The 22,252-nt window shown below is 35.8% G+C and overlaps 2 protein-coding genes across 2 annotated transcripts; one reads left to right on the forward strand and one right to left on the reverse strand.

Annotated features, from left to right (window-relative positions):
* Positions 1-2,473: 2,473 nt before the first annotated feature.
* On the reverse strand, positions 2,474-8,605 carry LOC132555876 (mucin-2-like). Its single transcript, XM_060220241.1, has 7 exons — positions 8,469-8,605; positions 7,841-7,914; positions 7,444-7,575; positions 6,774-6,858; positions 6,311-6,416; positions 5,907-6,027; positions 2,474-4,289 (listed from the first exon to the last, which is right to left on the reverse strand). Exons 1-7 carry the CDS (start codon positions 8,506-8,508, stop codon positions 3,420-3,422), a joined length of 1,428 nt encoding a protein of 475 aa, XP_060076224.1. The 5' UTR covers positions 8,509-8,605; the 3' UTR covers positions 2,474-3,419.
* A 133-nt stretch (positions 8,606-8,738) lies between these two features.
* On the forward strand, positions 8,739-21,348 carry LOC132555883 (5-methylcytosine rRNA methyltransferase NSUN4-like). The gene is made up of 6 exons (XM_060220263.1): positions 8,739-8,855; positions 15,164-15,773; positions 16,508-16,639; positions 17,832-17,977; positions 18,594-18,718; positions 21,040-21,348. The coding sequence occupies exons 1-6, from the start codon at positions 8,739-8,741 to the stop codon at positions 21,323-21,325; spliced, it is 1,416 nt and encodes a 471-aa protein (XP_060076246.1). The 3' UTR covers positions 21,326-21,348.
* The last annotated feature ends 904 nt before the right edge of the window (positions 21,349-22,252 follow it).

Genomic DNA, 22,252 nt, shown 5'->3' on the forward strand with positions numbered 1-22,252 from the left:
CATTAATGACAACTACATATGACAACTAGTCATGACTCAACACAGTGAAAGGTGGTCCAAATATCTGACATATGCAAAATTTGCCATTATGTTATACATTTATATGATAAATATTATATTAATTCATCATATTTCTGTCTCAATTCAAAATGTGCTTAAGATCAATGAAATCTGCTGAAACAATGTCTTTTTTTTAAAAGATATATTTTAAAACTTACATTTCTTTGACACAGATTGAATTTTTCTAAACTAAAAAGAGTAGCATATTTAGTTTTTCAATGACATGTATGCATACTGTTCTGTAATAGGAAGTTTGGTTGTTCAGGTAGTAATTTTAGAAATTGAATTGAAAGAACAATTTTGGGGTGGCTAAATATTTCAGTAAGTTGATCATTAAAATGAAATATGTATGAAAGGAGAGTGTTCACAAAAAGCAAAACTTTCATTAAAACAACAGTTTTTTTCAATATTTGATTGAAGATAGTTTCATGATTGAGGGAAACTGGGTGGTAGTTTGAGTAATTGTACAGAAATAAGATCTGTTTTGTTTTGAATGTAAAGTTAAGGGTACAAGGAAAGAGTTGTATATTTTGTAGAAAACTAATTGTATTTGTGCTAGAAATAATAATGAGAGTGCTGAAGTCCCACAAATTGACTAAGATTGGGTGTGTTAGTATGGTAGGATGCTAATGTCTACACATGTACTTGTTTTGTTGTTAAAATGGTCATTATTGGACAAGATATTTAACTGTTCAACAGTTGATTGTTGTTGAAGGTATATATGTAGCTGTCTACAAGAAAGAAAATTAAATTAAAATGAAAAGAAAATCTTGTTTTTGTTATTTCAGTGAAGGAAATAGAGTTTGTCAGTAGAAGTGGTCACGCTGAATACCGTTACACTTTAACAATATTTCACACATACTTTTTGTGTCCTTATTTCTTTGATAAGTATCAGAAACATGAAAGTACTTTGTAAAATGGCTTTTAGAAGCTTCTGATAATTGAAGAATAGTCCATTCAGAAATTCTTAATTAATATTGATAGCAAAATCCAATGTACGGCTGTGGTAGAAGTGAAATTTCCATATGATATTTTAGAAAGACCCATATACATATAGTGCTTCTTCTGACATGCATTAACAAAATCTATGATGGCTACATCTTCCCCACTTAGCTGTTTTGATCAGTCCTAATATTAACAATTTACAACTACATTTGTGTATTGACCAAGGACAATTTGACTCAAAAGATCTATACACAAAAAAACAGCAGTGGTGGTAGTGGGAACAGTTATCAAGTGGTTAAAACCATTTGGAATAATTTAGCAGTACAGGCAAAAAAATCTCCTCATATCAATTTCTCCACATTCCACAAAATTTCGGCTCAGTTGCACCAGAGAAGTTTTAAAATGTGCTTTTTAAGATGGTGGCCACGTTTGGTTTTGTGAGGATTATTTCTGGCAAGTTTCAGCTGAATCTTACTCGTGGAACTTGAGAAGTTTAAAATAGGTGTAAATCAGGGAAACCATGATAGTGCAATCTTGTTACAAAATGGCTGCAATTTCTGCCATACTGAAATTTTGACCAGTACAAAAAAATAACACATGACGTTTCCTTCCATAATATTCTCACAAATTTTCAGCTCATTTTTGTACCAGTGGAACTTAAGAAGTTTAAAAGTTGACCCAAAAAATAACATTTGGTCAGTGCCATCTTTGGATAAATTTGAGCAAGTTTCAGATGAATCCCAGAATAAGTTTAAAATGTAAAAATTTATGCTCAACGCATAATGATGGACAAAGCATGATGGCTATAGGTCATTCTGACCCTTCAGTTCAGATGACCTATGAAATAATAAATTTTAAAATGACCCTTCCAGCACTTCTCAAGAAATTGCCATAAGAATAGCTAAGGGTGAAGGGTCCATGAAGGAAGGTGATACAAACTACCAACCAACATCAGATGGTGAATTAAAACAACTTAAAAGCAAAACATGTCACTTGAAAATGTTTGAAGGTTTGAATATAGAAGTTATTAAAATCACAAGGGACTCTACTCTAAATAAATTCAGGCAGGTTTAAAGGAGACTGTACTACTCTGTTAATTTTACACTGGTTCCATTATCCAGGGACACAAGCTTCATGTAACTTCAGGTGTGAAGACTTAAAGCTCCAAATAAACAAAGTTGTATTATGAATCAAAATTACTTTTCACTTTTGAATTTTCTCACTCCCTACCAGTGGCAGATAAGGAGATATAGGCCAGTCTGTCCTGATGTGGTTGTGTCCTTGGGCAAATATTTTCACCTTTACCTATGGGCCTTCCTTATGTTGTTCAGGGAGGTAGCCACCAGCTACTACAAGGAAAATGAACCTCAAACTGGCTACTAACAGGGCGGTAATCCAAACAAACTTCAACTTAATTGTGTAAAAGTACAGACGTTATACTACATAAATAAATGAGATAACAGCATGATATCATTTGAGAGTTTAATTATTTCACATTGTTGAATCACAGATTTGTAATATATCATTATGTACAGAGTTACAGTTATGTTCTTATACACATGGTGTAATTTTATGCGAGAATTTTCTGATCTGATAAGAATCAGTTCTTTCTTATGTCATGGTTGTTAAACTTTACATATTGCACAAAGTTTCTGTTACACCAGCTTCATATTTGAGAAGATTTATGATACATATTCTTTTCTATCTGAATCACTGCAAAGTTTTAAAAAGACATAGACAAATACTACTTTGAAGCAGCAACAATTTAATTTTGAAAAAAAAAACACTACTTTGAAGCAGCAACAATTTAATTTTGAAAAAAAAAACAATCTTCATTTGTTACAAATTATTAATTTTTGCATTTGGATTTCATTGTGGCTTTCTTCACAACAACCTTAATATGGATTAAATCTGCCAGATCAGAGTAGTGGTATGCAATTGTGTTAAATTTGTCTACAAGCCTTTGTAGGAATGCAAAAGTGGAACAAAATAACCCTTTTAGTGTCATTTAGACTTGCACAACTATTTTGCCTCGTGAAGTTTTGGAACAAAATCTATGTAAATTTTCAAATTAGAGAAAATAAAAAAAGGGGTATTTAAGTGAATTATGTTTATTTTCTTTTTATAGCTTCATAGGTACAGCCTCTTTTGGCCCAGAAACAAGCTTGTCTGAAGCCATTTAAACTATTAACATTCCTTATTAGTGTAATAGTCCTTTTTTTGTTCTAGATTATTGATCAGTAACATAGCAAGCTGGTCATTTTTTATTTACACATGCTTATGTTCATCAATTTTCGTTAAAACTTAATAACAATAATGGAATCACACATGGACAGATGAATACCCCTCAAAATATGGTGAATCCAGTTAAAAATTTGGGCTGGCACACAACATAATTTATGTATTAAGCCTCCTCAGAGCCCATAATAGAATTTCCACGTACGGGAGAGAATGAATCTTCTGAGAAGGAGTAGAGCAATGGCCAGACTGACTATAGCAATGAGAAGGGTAGACATTTGCCCTCTTGAGTCTATGTTTGTGGGAAGTTCTGCATTTTGACCAACCACTCCAACTGGAGGTCGGGTGTATGGTATGGAAACTGGGTCATTAACAACACCACCAGTTCTCTGTCTGACCCCTGTCGTCTCCGTTGTTGTGACAGTTGTCCGACTTTCTGTTGCCTCTGTGCCTGTAGGAGGTGTTGTACTTTCAGTAGAAGTGACTTCTGGGTCAGTATCAGTAACCTGCTCAGTAGAACTCATATTAGATTCCTTTTCATCTTTACTTACTCCAGATGACAAAGTGTCTTTCTCAGATTGCACTGAGCTTTCTTTTTCTGTGGTTGGTTGAGATGGTGTACTCGTAACATTTGTCGTTGACTCTTTATTGTGTTGAGTTGGACTTTGAACATTTGTTGGTATTGTGAACCCAGAATTTGGAAACTGAGACATCCCACCAAAGCCATAGTTAGGCATGAAGCCAGGAGGAAACATAGCCGGTATAACAGGAGGCGGAGGTGGAAAACGTGGGATTCCCATCACTCCAGTTGTCACATTTTGTCCTGTGGGGGTTGTTGAAGGGAAATTAAATGGAAAGTAGGGAGATCCAAAAGGGAATTGTCCAAATGGAGGTGTGAACTGTGCCTGGTCTGGTGTAGGGGATGTAGATGTGGTAGTGGACGTTGCTGTAATTGGAGTTTGAGTTGTATTGACTGGTGTGGGTGTGGGTGATGACTCGGAAGAAATTTTGGATGGCTCTGATGATGTCGTTGTAGATTTCTCTCCCTGAAATAGAAAAAAAGTTTTTTTAAATGTCATGCTATAACTCACAGTTTTTGTATCAATTTTCATATTAAATCTTTAATAAGTGACAATGACTTTCACATGTCAGTATGGAAATACCTGGTACAGTGAATGACCTGGTACAGTGACAGACCAGTACCTGACCTGGTACAGTGAATGACTTGGTACAGTGACAGACCAGTACCTGACCTGGTACACTGAATGACCTGGTACAGTGACAGACCAGTATCTGACCCGGTACACTGAAGGACCTGGTACAGTGACAGACCAGTACCTGACCCGGTACACTGAATGGCCTGGTACAGTGACAGACCAGTACCTGACCTGGTACAGTGAATGACCTGGTACAGTGACAGACCAGTACCTGACCCGGTACAGTGAATGACCTGGTACAGTGACAGACCAGTACCTGACCTGGTACAGTGAATGACCTGGTACAGTGACAGACCAGTATCTGACCTGATACACTGAATGACCTGGTACAGTGACAGACCAGTACCTGACCTGGTACACTGAATGACCTGGTACAGTGACAGACCAGTATCTGACCTGGTACACTGAATGACCTGGTACAGTGACAGACCAGTATCTGACCCGGTACAGTGAATGACCTGGTACAGTGACAGACCAGTACCTGACCCGGTACACTGAATGACCTGGTACAGTGACAGACCAGTACCTGACCTGGTACAGTGAATGACCTGGTACAGTGACAGACCAGTACCTGACCTGGTACACTGAATGACCTGGTACAGTGACAGACCAGTACCTGACCCGGTACAGTGAATGACCTGGTACAGTGACAGACCAGTATCTGACCCGGTACACTGAAGGACCTGGTACAGTGACAGACCAGTACCTGACCCGGTACACTGAATGGCCTGGTACAGTGACAGACCAGTACCTGACCTGGTACAGTGAATGACCTGGTACAGTGACAGACCAGTATCTGACCTGATACACTGAATGACCTGGTACAGTGACAGACCAGTACCTGACCTGGTACACTGAATGACCTGGTACAGTGACAGATCAGTACCCGAACTGGTAGAGTGAATGACCTGGTACAGTGACAGACCAGTACCTGACCTGGTACAGTGAATGACCTGGTACAGTGACAGACCAGTATCTGACCTGATACACTGAATGACCTGGTACAGTGACAGACCAGTACCTGACCTGGTACACTGAATGACCTGGTACAGTGACAGATCAGTACCCAAACTGGTACAGTGAATGACCTGGTACAGTGACAGACCAGTATCTGACCCGGTACAGTGAATGACCTGGTACAGTGACAGACCAGTACCTGACCCGGTACACTGAATGACCAGGTGCAGTGACAGAACAGTATCTGACCTGGTACAGTGAATGACCTGGTACAGTGACAGACCAGTACCTGACCTGGTACAGTAACAGACCAGTACCTGACCTGGTACAGTGACAGACCAGTACCTAACCTGGTAAAGTGAATGACCTGGTACAGAAACCAACTAATCCCTGACCTTGTACACTGAATGACCTGGTGCAAATAAGGATCAGTGCCTAATCTGTTACGATGAATTGCCAGTGTATGACCCTATAGTAACAATAACTGACCTGGAAATTTATCTGTGATGCTAGTTCCTTCGCTTCCTGTCTGGTTTTTTGTGAGGCAGAAGTGACAGGCTTGAGGATATTCTGGATCTGTCCACATGTAGGACATTTCCACTCCAGGGACCTGGCAAAACAATAATACCCATGTAGGTTATCATGCCTTTATACTTTTCTCAGATATATTGTTAACCCTCTAAACAGGAAAATTTTGGAATTGCTTTGTGGATTCTACATTTCTTTGTATCATAAGCAAACATTTATCCTCTATCTTCCCTCCTAAGTATCTTAATTAAAATTGCACAAGTTTGATTTCTGAGACCAGATTATCTCCCTTGAACTAGTAATAACAGATTTTGGAGGGTCACCATAAAACCTCAAACAGTATAGTATATCTATGATATCCTTACTTTTTAGCTAATTTGACACGCTCTTCCTTGCTGTAGTCCAATGAACCAATAGCACCAGCTCCATGTGTAGGCATAAACCCAATGATAGCTAGCAAGGCTGTTCTGACTGATAAACAAACATCAGGATATTTATCATAAATCTCAAGTCTGACAATAAACTTACAGCAAAATAACAACTTATGTTTTGATATAACATAAAAACGACTAGCAATGGTTTAAACCAATTGAAATTCAAACACAAAATAGTACAGTAATACAATGAACAATTAGAAAATGATTTTACATCGACTGATACCATCATTACATCATGAATAAAACATCTGTGATCATTCCATAGGCAACAGCAATTTTTTTTTATACAATTTTAAGCTGTAGAAAGACATGACAAAAGATTATCAATCAAAAATCATTAAAAAAAAAAACAGGAGACAAAAACATATTGCAAATGAAAGCAAACACTTACTTGACCAAGATGGTTGCCAGGATTCAGGATGGTGGCCAGATATACTTAAACAGATTTTCTTGAACACCTCAAATCTGCCATTTGGCTACAAAAGCATGAAAATAAATTGAGTTTCAGTTGGTCCTGAAGAAGCCGAAGTTCGTACCAAAGCGGTTGACATTTCATTTCAAAGAAAATCTTATCCCACGCCTGTTGTAGCTGATAAATCCTCTTAGTTTTCAGAGTTATGTGATAAATAGCATTTTTCGTTTGTTTCCATTTCCTATGAGATTTATGAAACCAATCTCAAAGTCTTTTTTTTTTTCTCACAAGTCTTTCCATAAAATCTCATAAGAAACGAAAACTCACTTATGGTTTAATATAATATTCATCTACTGTACTAATGCTCCAACAAGCAATCTTCTTTTCAAACACCTTAGCATACATTTATGTAAGTTAAACATATTCTCAGACATCAAGTCAACATCATGACAATTGAGACTCTCTAAAGACAAGTGTAGTTTGCTTTCTACCACCTAATTTGAAAAAGTTATTGAAAAATTATTTTTCAATCAGAACTCTTCTTGACCTTAGTATGACTTGTATAACTTAAGAAATATACTGAGCTGACCTTTCAATAAGAACTCTTTAAGAGTGGTTTATATCATTTAATGTTTTTTTTTGTTCTTACTGTGAGAAGGATGATGCTTGGGGGCTTCATAGGATACTCTGGTGGAAGGACAATTCTCCCGTGATATAAACCTCCATCAAATTCACTTTCACCAGGACCTCGGATGGTGAAATGCCACTCAAATAAATTGTCCTGTCATAAACATTGGTCACATTCACCATTAACAACCACTGATTAAATCACACAATTAATGAAAAATGCAATATCAAGGCTTATGATACCTCAGTGAAAATCATAAGTGAAAATTAATATTTACTTTGTACTGAAAATCAATATTTAATTTGTCCAAATGTATTAACGATCCATGATTTATATTATGTATATCAAGAGTAATCAAAGGTTCTAAAGAAATGCCTTTAGGCTAGCTCTAGAATTCACATTACAATATAGCACTCACCTCTAAAGGCTGAGCATGGTATTGTTCTGTTGGTTCCCTCAACTCCTGGGCTTCTTTCATTAATCTCTTCACAGCTGAAACAAATTGCATAGCATTGCATCATATGATCTAGGTATAGTGTCAAGGTAACTTACATGGAGAGTATCAAAGACAACTTTTCATATCAGAAATGACTTACAATTACTTCATTTCTTGTCTGAACCTACTCTAAACTCAAAGATAAGATACACATCATTAGACACAAGGAGACATTAATGTGGTTTCAAAATTTGCTGGTAAAGAACTTACAAAGTGGTTACACATAATATTTTGAATAGACAGTCTTGAGCATTGCCCCAATCAATATAGGTTTTAAATGATTTTATGAAAATATTACTCTGAAAATGTAAAAGTTTTCACTGATCCAATACCTTCACAGTTAAATCACAAAATATATTATCCAATAATGAAAATTCACTAATTATATAACTGGGACACATTATAATGACAATATATAAGGAATATTTTAATGTATTATCACACAGATTCAAGAGCCTGGCCATGGTAGATCTTATTTCGTTCTGTATTGCAGTACAGTACTCATTCTCACGTTCCTTACTCTAGATGTCTTCCAGTGTAGATACGTTACCTGGGCTGCGCATACTGTACATGCCCTGCATACTGGACATGTTCGCTTCTAGTTTTCGTGTGTATACTGTCTGGCAAAGTTTGCACCTTCAAATAACAGAAAAATGACAGATCTAGACGTGGCTCCACCAGAGCTAGGGAAAGTTCTATGTTCTAACCAATCAAAAATGACGTTTACTCTGGTTAATAGAACGCTTCTTTTCAGAGGCGCTTCGGCATAAAAATTGAAGCGTGCAAAGGACAACGTTTACTTTCACATTAGACATCAAGCATGCCTTTCTTGGAGATCAGTTATTTACGTTCAAAAAACATTTTGTTATTCTCTAAACGTTTCCAAAGTTTTTTTAAACAGCAATGCAGAAACAGCAGCAAGAAACAGGGGCGTTGGGTAAGTATTGACCTGAGGTTGGTCAAATAATTGAAGTTATGGTGGATGATGGTGTAAACACTTCAAGCATTTATCAAACAGAACATTGTATGCTTTCCTGCTTACATGTCCTCTGTAAGTGCATGTCAACTGTTCAATAGCTTAATTCTCTAAGTTGAGAGATATCGATTGAACAATTCAATTATACTGATGAATTCAGTTTTGATAACAAAAACTTGACTTCAATGTTTTGAAATTGATTTTAAACCACTGATTAAGTTAGGCGCGATGAATTAAGATTTCGATAATACGTGATAAAAATAACAATTTAGATTATTTAGATGGAAAGTTTGATCCAATGTACCTCTAAAATTAATGGTGGGAAATGACATACGGTTAAATAAGCTCTTTATCAATATTTACAGCTGTATCAAATAATTGACATGTAAATGTTAATTCTGAAACTGTGAAATTATACATTGTGAATCTTTTTTCTGGTTTTGATCAAAAGGAAGAAGGGAAAGGTCTAGAAAAATCATAGTTATTTACATTTATTACCCATGTAGAAACACTCTTTGTACTGTAGGTTTTTTTTTATGTCCCCACAGTTACAGTACCTTAAATTGCATTAAAATTGCACAAAACACCAAGAAATTAATTTTCTTAGATGTCCCACAAAGATTCGCTATCCTAATAGTACCAACAAAATTGTATTTTCCTCTTCCTGGAAACTATGACAAGAGGACATTGCTTTGTTCTCACACCTTGGAGATAAATATATGCTCACAAAGATTGTTTTTCTGATTAAAAACACAGACTTATTCAATATTAAGAAGGGATTTAATAAGGTTGAAGAGTGAAACACACTTCTGATTTGCCATTACCACAACTACATCTCTGATATATATATTGCTATTGGAAATTAGTGTACCCAGAATGTCTGTGAAACTAATATCCCCAAAGTAAAACCAGATAGAGAGAAAGAGAGAGAGGATACTTTGGTTAGGTTGTATTTGTGCTATAGGTGTTTTATTGCATTAATGTTTGCTTTCAATGCTATTAATGAGGCACAACTAACATTTCGTTTCAAGTGGTTTCAATCAATGATTGTTCATGTTTCAGAAATTTCTATGAATATTTCTGGGGTTATTTCAGTAATGTTCTCTTTTATAACATTTGATAAAACAAAAAGTGTTGAAAGATTTATATATTTTAGATATCTATTAGGGTCTTTGCTTTGTAAGGTAATCATTTAGAGGTATAGAACATAAAACTGGTAAAAATCACCTTGTTACTGAAGATTACTTTGTGATGTGCTCAGGTTGTCTGAAGTACAGTATTGGTATTTTCAGCTCATCGAGCATCTGTGAGACACATTCAGATTCACACTCTGGATTTCCTCAATTCTGGGACTTCAATGTCAGTCTCTTCATAGCTGAAACACTTTTTAGTATTGCTGTATGATAAGATTATGGTGTTATCTTCAAATCTGTCCAAAAGCAAGATGCAATGAATTGTAACAGAGGTCATTATTTATTTCAATGCCTCCGCTAGGAATCGAACCCGGGACCCCTGGCTTACTAGTCTGATGCTCAACCGATCGAGCTACAGAGAAGTTCTCTGTAGTTGAGCGGTATATTGCGATTAGTATTTACCAGTGTTACATACTCCTCCTCCAGGAAACAACTCGTCCTCGAGTTTCCAGGGGTTACACCAATGCTGGTGGGGCATGGCTAAGTATTATTCCTGAGTTCCTACATAGACACCAATGTAACAGAAGTCATTATTTATTTCAATGCCACCGCTAGGAATCGAACCTGGGACCCCTGGCTTACTAGTCTGACACTCAACCAATTGAGCTGAAGAGAAGTTCCCTCTAGTTGAGCAGTATATTGCGGCTAGTATTTACCAGGGTTACAGTATGATAAAAGTTTGACAAGGAATATTATTTGTACTACCTGTGTTTGATATATAATTAAATGGTTATAGTCTCTAATGTTGCATGGCACTCTGCTGATATCATCTGAGGCTGATGTATCCATAAAAATTCCTATAATTTCTGTGTTCAATTAAAGATTATATCCTCTCCATCATACCTGATTGTCCAGAAGGGCCCAGAATACTTGTCTACAGACTGGTTTTCTTGGTGTCAGTAAAGCAAATCAGTTTTAGGCATTTTGCTGACCTGTATCTTGATTGCATGCCTGTCATGTTGTGGACCTATAGAAAGCAAGTAAATTGCTGAGTCGTTATATATTGGTGTAGCATAACATACTGATCTTGGACTTAAAATGGATTTACAATCAATTGTGACATCTGTGCTGATATCATAAGTAATCACAACCACCAAAATTTTGAGGAGATGCTGATCTTTACCATTTGTTACAAAATTTTACAAACTTCTATAATATGACTTCCATTGTATATTGCCTTGAACTTGACCCATAAGTCTGATTTATTCTTACATTCTATCAGTTTTTAGCCCACCTGGCCAAAGGGGCCAAGTGAGCTTATCCCATAGCGTGGCATCCGTCATCTGTCCGTCCATCGTCCATTGTCCGTCTGTCCTGCGTCCGTGAACTTTTCATTTAAACAATCTTCTTCAGAAATGCTTAGATTTATCATATTTGGCTGGAAGGTTCCTTTGATGAAGCCCAACAAAGTTTGTAAAGAAAAATGACCTTGACCCATATTCAAGGTCACAGTGGTCAAATGTGTTAAAACATTTACACGACTTCTTCCAAAATACCAAAGGCCGAGAATCATTATACTTGGCTGGAGGCTTGAGCTAAGTAATGTGAAAAACTACATGTTAGCCAATTACTTATGTTCTATTCACAGCATTAAAATACAGAAAGCATGATTGGAAAGAGAATTTTGATTTAAGATTCTTCATAATTATGGCATAAATAAATAAGAAATTCTAAGTTGATACCATTTGCTATGCAGTGGGTATAGGCCTACAGTAAGCTGTTATCACTATATCTCCAGTAACCGGGGCTTAACTGACCATGGTGACATCACTAAGTTATGCATGAAACGTTTTATTGTAGGTATTAAGTAATTAATACAATATTAATGAGGTGGGGATGGAGTGTCATCCTGGTCAGATTGCCCCAACTTTTATCAGGACTAACATTTGGCATGTCAAGTTTGGGGCAATGGGACCCTTGAAACACATTGTGTTCAGGTTTAGCCAATGGCAACCTAGGAGGTTTGTAGGTTACACTGCTGCACTGACCTGCCCAGCCACAGTCTCCAGAGCACTGTGGAGTGACCAGGTCCCACCTCCAGCACTGACAGGGCTTTAGAATCCTGAATGATAAAAACCCATCCCACCCATCCCTTTAGATTAGATCTTTTATGTTGTAGTTATTAGTTGTATTTGTCTCTTAGCAGAAGACCAGTATTTCATTATTTGTGGACTGTGTTGTCCACAGATATATAATTTTGTAATGTTGCATAATATTACATAATAATAAAATATTGGTTACTTTTGGCCCAAACCTGTGTTTGAATTTTTATATACCCCTATCTACATGTACATCTGATTAATATTGGTTTTGAGTTAGGATTATGGTTTATAATTACATGTACCTTAATTTTTCAAGTCTTTATATTTAATTGTTGCTATATATTGTTGACTTGTGCAAGTCTCAAATATGTTGTATCTGTGTTTGTAAACAATGATCTAAAGGGCAAGTAAGCTTCTGCTGTCCTGGGTCATCCGTCCAGCTATAACTAAGAGTTTTTCTGCTATATTGTTTGATTTAAAAGAAAGCTATCAATTATATTTAACTAGAAACATCATAAGAAAGTCTCAATTCAACATTGCACAGATGAGGGGGCTGAATACTAAGGGACAGAACCCATATGCAGTAATTTGTCATATTGCTTTAAGCATCTACTGTGGAACATATGCACAGATATAGTACTGTTGGTCATAAAGATCCAGGTGAGCGATACTGGCCCTATGGGCCTCTTGTTTTATATTGGTCTTGAATCAGTGGATTCCAGCCTTAACAAAGACATTTGACACCAGAATGAGCTGATAACAGTTTACTGGCAGGGAAGGATTGACAACTAACAATAAGCAGTAGTATAACCAGTTTTCTGTTCAGTTATCGCTATGACAACCTTAAAAAAATTCTTGTCATGTGAAATATTTGGATTATGATAATGTAGTGCTAGAGAAGCTTAATACATTATACATGGTAACCAATGGGCTTCTTGTTTTTACGTAGGTATATATAAATACAGATTAAATTTGGTTTGGAAATCTACAAGAAAGCCATTAAGGTGCAAAAAAAAACTTTTGAAACATGCTGTTATCATTTCCTTCATCAACAAAAAGCAATATGTGATCTACTCTTGTTGTAAAACTATAATACAAAGATATCATATGTACAAATTAAACACTGTTCTTCAGAATAAATTTCACCTGTCAGTGATTCTTAAGTCTCTATCCAAATAGATGGTCAACAAGGTTCAGCATCAGTAGACAGACTTGGCCAGTGATGGCTGCCATGGCACTTGTTCTGTTTTGGATATGATTGATGCACTGTAGTAGCCACCTCCAGATCCTGAGACATCCAATCCAACTCCCATACTATTTAATAAAACCATCAACATTTAACCATTTAATAAACTTTCAACATCTTGTTACTTCTATATTTTATCTCTAATACTTCAGCATGTCTTTAGACAACTCAGTGAAAATATGCTTCCTGTTTGCAATACCAACCAGGTACATATAAAAATATTATCAACACTTGTTGATATACAAACCATGGCCTGCATGATCCTTTAATACCAGTGTTCACTGGGTACCCATTAGTTTATATACATGTATATACAATTTTTTATATCACATGGCAGTTTGCCATCATCCTGAACAAAAAAGTGCATTGTCATCGATTGCATATGTCAGCCCTCTGATCATAGTAATTATCATGCCATAGTTTAATCGTTTTGTCTATTTGTTACTCATGCCATGTGAAGCCTGAGTTTTTCCACAAGATATATCCCAGCCTTAGTTCATTTACAGTCTCAGAAATCATATTAAATATGGTAATTAAATTTGATTGGTAAAACCTGTTTCTTTTCCAAATAATATTTTGCCTGTAAACCCCTCGTTCAGGTCTTCATTGGAAATCATTAGGATTATTTCATTTCATGTCCCAGTTGGGGGAACCTTACATACGTTGTACAGGGGGTACCTTATGTACATTGTACTGAAGGTATTTTATGTACATTGTACTGAAGGTATTTAATGTATATTGTACTGGAGGATTCTTCTGTACATTGTACTGAAGGTATTTTATGTACATTGCACTGGAGGATACTTCTGTACATTGTACTGAAGGTATTTTATGTACATTGTACTGGAGGATTCTTCTGTACATTGTAATGAAGGTATTTTATGTACATTGTACTGGAGGATTCTTCTGTACATTGTAATGAAGGTATTTTATGTACATTGTACTGGAGGATACTTCTGTACATTGTACTGAAGGTATTTTATGTACATTGTACTGGAGGATTCTTCTGTACATTGTAATGAAGGTATTTTATGTACATTGTACTGGAGGATTCTTCTGTACATTGTAATGAAGGTATTTTATGTACATTGTACTGGAGGATTCTTCTGTACATTGTAATGAAGGTATTTTATGTACATTGTACTGGGGTACTTTATGTACATTGTACTGAAGGTATTTTATGTACATTGTACTGGGGTACTTTATGTACATTGTACTGAAGGTATTTTATGTACATTGTACTGGGGTACTTTATGTACATTGTACTGAAGGTATTTTATGTAAGTTGTAATGGAGGGAACTTGGTACAGTTAAGTTTGTTTACAGTAGATAGTATCCAACTTCTGTTAACCAGCTTTCTTTTGCAATTTATTTTCATGAAGATGACAATCAACACAACTTCATTCAAGTTGATTGTCATTAATAAAGACAAATGATAAACAGTGATTATAGCATACATCACATTCAGTCTGTTTCATGTAAGTCAGTAGCCATTAAAGAGAGTTGTTTACAGTATCATGTAACAGTGTTGAGATAATTAATGGAAAGATACCTAAGTCAGCAAATATAACAAAGATGTAGGATGGAAATGAAAGTTTATGGATTCAATATAACAATTGTCCAAAAAGATAGCAATGATTTAGTAATGTATGGGGCATTTTCACAAAAGGGAAGTTATTACAATGATGCTTTGTGAGGAACTGAATTATAAAGACATGTTAACAAGGGCTGTGTAAACATTTCAGCTGAATTTATGTTTTATTTTTTTATTTGGTCCATTACTTGTAGACACATACACCAAGGGAATTATCAGGAACAGATAAAGCATTGGAACATTTTGACATATTCTATAAACCAGTGTACAGAGAGATTTGGCCATCCATCAGAATATCTCTCCTGACAACTCAGAAGTACTGTGCTTTAATAAACAATTATGGAGATGTTGAAGGAGCTGTAGACAAACTTAGCCAGCTAGGAGCATGTGATATATTACAAGATGCTGCTGAAGTTTTACAAAGTGCTGATTCTCCTTATGTAAAGGGTGATGACATTTTTAGTTTTACACGGGAATCATCAAAAAGTCCTGAGAGTGAAATTGATGAAGAAGACGATGAATCAGACACGACTCCAACAGAAGAGGAACAGTTGCTAACTCTACTGAGATATGAAAAGAATACAAGTTTAGATAATTTTGTGCCTGTAAAAAGAGTTTATACTGAGAGGCAACTAAATGAACAAGAAGATTTAGTGAAAAGTACCTATCAACCATCAGGAGTTCCTATAAATATTATACATGAGGGTTCTGTCCAGATTCCACAGAATCTCGGAGTTTATGCTTTCAGGAAAGGAGACACCAGTGATTACCCTTCTCCGGCTGGCATCAATGATGGCAGACTGGGTAAGTAATGTTGAGTCCTCTGGTTCTAATTACAGTGAATAGGCTCAATCAGAATGTAGCAGTATTAAGATATTAGAATATCTTTATTCATATAAACTGTACTTACTTTATTTAGCTAGAGGAAATCTAAGGTGAACAATGAAAAATGTCAAAATATTGAATGCTATATACCGATAGCAACAAAAATTCAAAGGTGTATCAATTTTTTAAGTACCCTACTTTGTAAAGGTGAATTTTTTCAGAGTACCCTACTTTGTAAAGGTGAATTATTTCAGAGTACCCTACTTTGTAAAGGTGAATTATTTCAAAGTACCCTACTTTGTAAAGGTGAATTATTTAAAGTACCCTACTTTGTAAAGGTGAATTATTTCAAAGTACCCTACTTTGTAAAGGTGAATTATTTCAGAGTACCCTACTTTGTAAAGGTGAATTATTTCAAAGTACCCTACTTTGTAAAGGTGAATTATTTCAGAGTACCCTACTTTGTAAAGGTGAATTATTTCAGAGTACCCTACTTTGTAAAGGTGAATTATTTAAAGTACCTACTTTGTATAGCTTCAAGAAAACTAAGTTTGGTAGTGTCATTGTATCAGCCTTTATGTTTACAAACAAAACTTCAGACAAATTATTACAAGTTCTTATTTTTAAATATTTTTGTAGTCATCTCATAATAATGATAAACAGTTATAATTTGTAGTAAATATCTAATTATATTTCATCTACGTTTTATGTAGAATATTTCTTGATGGATGGGGCTTCCATTTTACCTGTCATTGCCCTTGACCTCCAGCCATCAGACAATGTCCTTGACCTTTGCTCAGCTCCAGGAGGAAAGGCTTTGGCAATGAAGCAGACAATGCTACCAGGTTTGTGATCTACGTTGAGGTAACCAAATCATACAATATGATACCATATTATATTATTCTGAATGTACAATATGATATCTATGTATGTTCTGTCCTCTCAGTCTTGTTGTGTTGCATCATGTCCCTCAAACAAGGTGAGTTTTGTTATCAGTATCCCACATTGGATAGCAATAACATCAACACCTCAAAAATAAATAGAGTATATCTGCATCACACTTACGATATATATTCACAATCATATATTCTATCTCCGTGCATTCAAAGCCATTAATTTCCAGTTCAAATACAGATGACGCTAAAGTTGAATGACACCTTGTGTTAATCATTTTGTACATTTGCTATATAGACTATTTGTTATATAAACTCTCAAGAATTTTTCCAGCAAAGTTTGCCTAGATGGAAGAATCATATCAAGAAGCCATTAAAAATAGGAAACATGTTTGTTTGCAAGAATGATGTCATCAAAATATAGCGAAAACAATACTCATCTTACTAGTACTAGATCTTTTAGTGTGGTAGGAGACTCACCACTATATGAAAAAGGTGTAATACATGGTTTTATTGTGTGAATTGATATTTAGCATTGCCATCATGAAAATGAAATACATTATACGATGTTGAATTAAACAGAATATATTGGGGGAAAAAATCTATGTTTCAAGAAAACGTGATATTGATCGGAAAGTGACATTAAATGACACAACTTTAAATGGTTTCCACTGTGTTTCTCTGTCATGATTTAATTTGTGTAATACCCACAAAAGTATACAATGTATGTAATTCATTAAAGAAGAATCAAACACAAATCTACAGGTGTCTTTCAAATAATGATGGTTTTGTATGCTCCTGCCATTTTGGGGGGGGGGGGTGAGGGTATGGGTGGTGATGGTATGGTGAGGAGGTCGGGTATATAGTGTTAACCATGTCCATTTCCATCCCAGGTAAAATCTCAGTTTTATTTTGAAGATTACCTAAAGCAACCTTTAACCATTTGAGAAATTTCTAAAATTGCTAAAGTGTAGGTGCATACCATTTATAGTGAATTTGTTTAAGATTTCCAGTATTGTCAATATTTGTAACATATTCGTAATCTCACCATCACAATTTTTTTAAACAAAGTGACATTGTTCGTTAATAAATCCTTAAGACACTTTGACTGAAACAATACTGAATTAGTTTTTTTTCTTTTCAGAAAGTATTTTCTGTAACGATATATCTGGATCACGATTAAAACGCCTGCAGAAAGTCATACGAAGTTACATACCAGAAAATATGACAGATGACATCACACTTAAACAACAAGATGGACGTCAGATGAAGACACCCATGTTTAGTAAGGTAGGATATATACACTGAAAGAAAGTTTCCTGAGAATACAAGATATATCTAGAGTACAGTCACTGATGTTATCTCCATAATGGGATTAACAAAAATTTGAACTTTGATAAAATTTCTAAATTTGAGGTCCAGTTAAATATAGATAAATTATTGCCTTTCTGCCAGAATAGTATGATCTTCCCTTACAAGGAAAGCTGCTGAGCTTGTTTTGAAAATATCAATGAAAGAGCCAAATTATCTCCCTTTGACTAGAGGAATTATTGCTAGATGCATTACACCATCCAATATTATATGTTACATAAAGTAAATTTTGATAGATTTGCTTCCATTTGATTTCTGCGTTTATTTTACTTGTCCACAATTTGATGAAAGTTAGTGTTACATGGCTTTATGTACAGAACAGTTATTCACAGAGCACTTTAATTACATCACCTAGACAGAACTTGACATTTAAGTAAGGCCCTTAACAGCTTAGAGAAGTCCTTGTGTGATCTAATTGAAAGAAATTCAAAGTATTTTAAACCTGTTATATACAGAGTGATAAAAACTTTTTTATCTGATCCTTTACATATCTTTGCCATTGTTTCATTGGTCAGTTACATTTTCTTGTTTGTAGGTACTGGTGGATGTACCCTGTAATACAGACCGACATGTGCTGTTGGAGGAAGACAATAACCTATTCAAGAGTGGCAGGGTTGGAGAGCGCCTTCAGCTCCCTATAGTCCAGCGTGACCTTCTTGTGTGAGTATAATGCATGTTATTTTTAGATGTAGACTTTCAAGGTTTTGGTTTAAAATATATATATATATATTATGCTTAGAACCATTGTTATTCAACTTAATATGACATTCATTAATTCTGGATGCCAAACAAAATGTCTTGATCCTATGCATTGAATAATTGAAGTAGTCAGATTTATAAATTTATTTTAAAAAACATAACCCCCTCCCTCCAAAAAACAAATTTCTTTCCCATTTCTACCTGAAAAAAAAATCAATAAGTAGGGCTGGTGTATTGTCCTGTGTACGGGGAGCATGTATTGTCGATTCTACCTGTAAATGTAATTTTATATGATTTATATGTGTACAAGATTATATTCTCTCCTATAGGACTGGTACACCGTCTCGTGTACAGGGATGATATATTGTCTGTTACACATGTAAATCTATATATTCTCTCCTTAAAGGATCAAATACTGGTGACTTGTATGGGAAGGCTCTGTTGTCTACTTCACCAGTAAACCTATGTATTCTCCTGTAGGGCTGGTATACTGTCATGTGTTTAGAGAGGATCTATAGTCTATTTCACCTGTACATCTATATATTCCCTCCTGTAGGGCTGGTATACTGTAATGTGTACTGAGACTATCTATAGTCTATTTCACCTGTACATCTATATATTCCCTCCTGTAGGGCTGGTACACTGTAATGTGTACTGAGACTATCTATAGTCTATTTCACCTGTACATCTATATATTCCCTCCTGTAGGGCTGGTACACTGTAATGTGTACTGAGAGTATCTATAGTCTATTTCACCTGAACATCTATATATTCCCTCCTGTAGGGCTGGTACACTGTAATGTGTACTGAGACTATCTATAGTCTATTTCACGTGTACATCTATATATTCCCTCCTGTAGGGCTGGTAAACTGTAATGTGTAGAGTATCTATAGTCTATTTCACCTGAACATCTATATATTCCCTCCTGTAGGGCTGGTACACTGTAATGTGTACTGAGAGTATCTATGTGTACATCTATATATTCCCTCCTGTAGGGCTGGAGTAATGTGTATAGTCTCTATTTCACCTGTACATCTATATATTCCCTCCTGTAGAGCTGGTACACTGTAATGTGTACTGAGACTATCTATAGTCTATTTCACCTGTACATCTATATATTCCCTCCTGTAGGGCTGGTACACTGTAATGTGTACTGAGACTATCTATAGTCTATTTCACCTGTACATCTATATATTCCCTCCTGTAGGGCTGGTACACTGTAATGTGTACTGAGACTATCTATAGTCTATTTCACCTGTACATCTATATATTCCCTCCTGTAGGGCTGGTACACTGTAATGTGTACTGAGACTATCTATAGTCTATTTCACCTGTACATCTATATATTCCCTCCTGTAGGGCTGGTACACTGTAATGTGTACTGAGACTATCTATAGTCTATTTCACCTGTACATCTATATATTCCCTCCTGTAGGGCTGGTACACTGCAATGTGTACTGAGACTATCTATAGTCTATTTCACCTGTACATCTATATATTCCCTCCTGTAGGGCTGGTACACTGCAATGTGTACTGAGAGTATCTATAGTCTATTTCACCTGAACATCTATATATTCCCTCCTGTAGGGCTGGTACACTGTAATGTGTACTGAGAGTATCTATAGTCTATTTCACCTGTACATCTATATATTCCCTCCTGTAGGGCTGGTAAACTGTAATGTGTACTGAGAGTATCTATAGTCTATTTCACCTGAACATCTATATATTCCCTCCTGTAGGGCTGGTACACTGTAATGTGTATAGAGAGGATCTATAGTCTATTTCACCTGTACATTTATATATTCCCTCCTGTAGGGCTGGTACACTGTAATGTGTACTGAGACTATCTATAGTCTATTTCACCTGTACATCTATATATTCCCTCCTGTAGGGCTGGTACACTGTAATGTGTACTGAGACTATCTATAGTCTATTTCACCTGTACATCTATATATTCCCTCCTGTAGGGCTGGTACACTGTAATGTGTACTGAGACTATCTATAGTCTATTTCACCTGTACATCTATATATTCCCTCCTGTAGGGCTGGTACACTGTAATGTGTACTCAGACTATCTATAGTCTATTTTACCTGTACATCTATATATTCCCTCCTGTAGGGCTGGTACACTGTAATGTGTACTGAGACTATCTATAGTCTATTTCACCTGTACATCTATATATTCCCTCCTGTAGGGCTGGTACACTGTAATGTGTACTGAGAGTATCTTTTGTCTATTTCACCTGTAAATCTATACATATGTATATATTCTCTTTTGTAGGGCTGGTATACTGTCATGTGTACAGGGCGGATCTGTTGTCTATTCCACGTGTACCCTGTCAGCAGCACAGAATGATGGTGTCATTCAGTCAGCCCTGGAGTACATATGGCAGGAGACAGATATCAATGTGGCAGTGGTGGACCTCAACCACATGGCGAAGGCTTTCAGTAAAACATTCAGGTTCTGGAGAAACAGTAGGCTGGGACAGGTTGTGCTCCCAACTCTGAGCTGTAACTTTGGACCAATGTATATAGCTAAACTTAAAGTATTAGAAAGACCCGGGTAAAATAAAAACATTGTTTTACTTTACTCAGCGTGCTTTGTTTTTATTTCCTTTTCTGTCATAGTGAACACTGATAATTAAATCTTGTTATAGAACTTTGAAAAAATTATTTCTCTGAAATTTTATTTTCACAAATGCCATGGCATAAAAATATTCTGTTTTGAAGATGTGAACTCAACCATCAAAGTATGTAGGAAGCAGTTCATGCCTGCCTTACCAATGTTTTGGGAGTTTTTTCTGATGTTTTTGCTGAATCTTAACATTGAATTCATAGCATTTACTGATGAATGTTTAATTGGGAAACTGCATGTTATTAACTATTGTAACTCCAGTATTATGAAAAAGACAATGTTAATCCTGACATATATTTAACAACCACGTCAAAGATCAATGATTAACACTATAAGTACACTGAAAACATTCTCTGTATATTTAATGGTGATTAACTGCATGCCTTCTTCTCCATATTATTTCTCACAGATACAATTTCCTTCCCTTATTGGGCCACAGTGGTTGAGTGGTTCGGACATCTGACTGTCTTTATCATTAAAGCCCAGGTACTGGTGGTAGGTCAATGGCTTATCTCTGGGAACTCTGGCTTTCCTCCACCACCCGACACGGCACGTCCGTAAATGACCCTGGCTCTTACTAGGACTTAAAGCAATTGGAAACTAAACAATCCTTATTGAGAATTCTGTAATATATTCCCCAAGCTTTTATTACAAAATCTCACTACACCAGTGGTGGCACTAAACAAAATAATGAAAAAGCAAGGTTTTACTGGCAAATAAAAACAAGATGTTACTATGTAATGTTTAATAGTTGTCCAATAATTTATACATTGATATATCCAGCATACAGGATTGATCAGCTTTAACTAAAATTCACCACGTCATACATACTGATGCTAATATTATAAGTATTTAAATC

Source organism: Ylistrum balloti, unplaced genomic scaffold (assembly GCF_031769215.1).
Source record: "Ylistrum balloti isolate Yb309-2 unplaced genomic scaffold, AGI_CSIRO_Ybal_v1 Utg370522, whole genome shotgun sequence".
NCBI lineage: Eukaryota > Metazoa > Mollusca > Bivalvia > Pectinida > Pectinidae > Ylistrum > Ylistrum balloti.

Excerpts from the sequence above, each read along its gene's own strand:
- LOC132555876 (XM_060220241.1), bottom strand. The coding sequence starts at position 8,508 with ATGTCCAGTATGCAGGGCATGTACAGTATGCGCAGCCCAG. Across the intron at positions 7,576-7,840 it reads ACCATGCTCAGCCTTTAGAG|GACAATTTATTTGAGTGGCA; the intron begins GTGAGTGCTATA and ends TGTTTATGACAG. Across the intron at positions 6,417-6,773 it reads CTGGCAACCATCTTGGTCAA|TCAGAACAGCCTTGCTAGCT; the intron begins GTAAGTGTTTGC and ends TTTGTTTATCAG.
- LOC132555883 (XM_060220263.1), top strand. The coding sequence starts at position 8,739 with ATGCCTTTCTTGGAGATCAGTTATTTACGTTCAAAAAACATTTTGTTA. Across the intron at positions 17,978-18,593 it reads AGACACCCATGTTTAGTAAG|GTACTGGTGGATGTACCCTG; the intron begins GTAGGATATATA and ends TCTTGTTTGTAG. Across the intron at positions 18,719-21,039 it reads GTCCAGCGTGACCTTCTTGT|GGCTGGTATACTGTCATGTG; the intron begins GTGAGTATAATG and ends TCTCTTTTGTAG.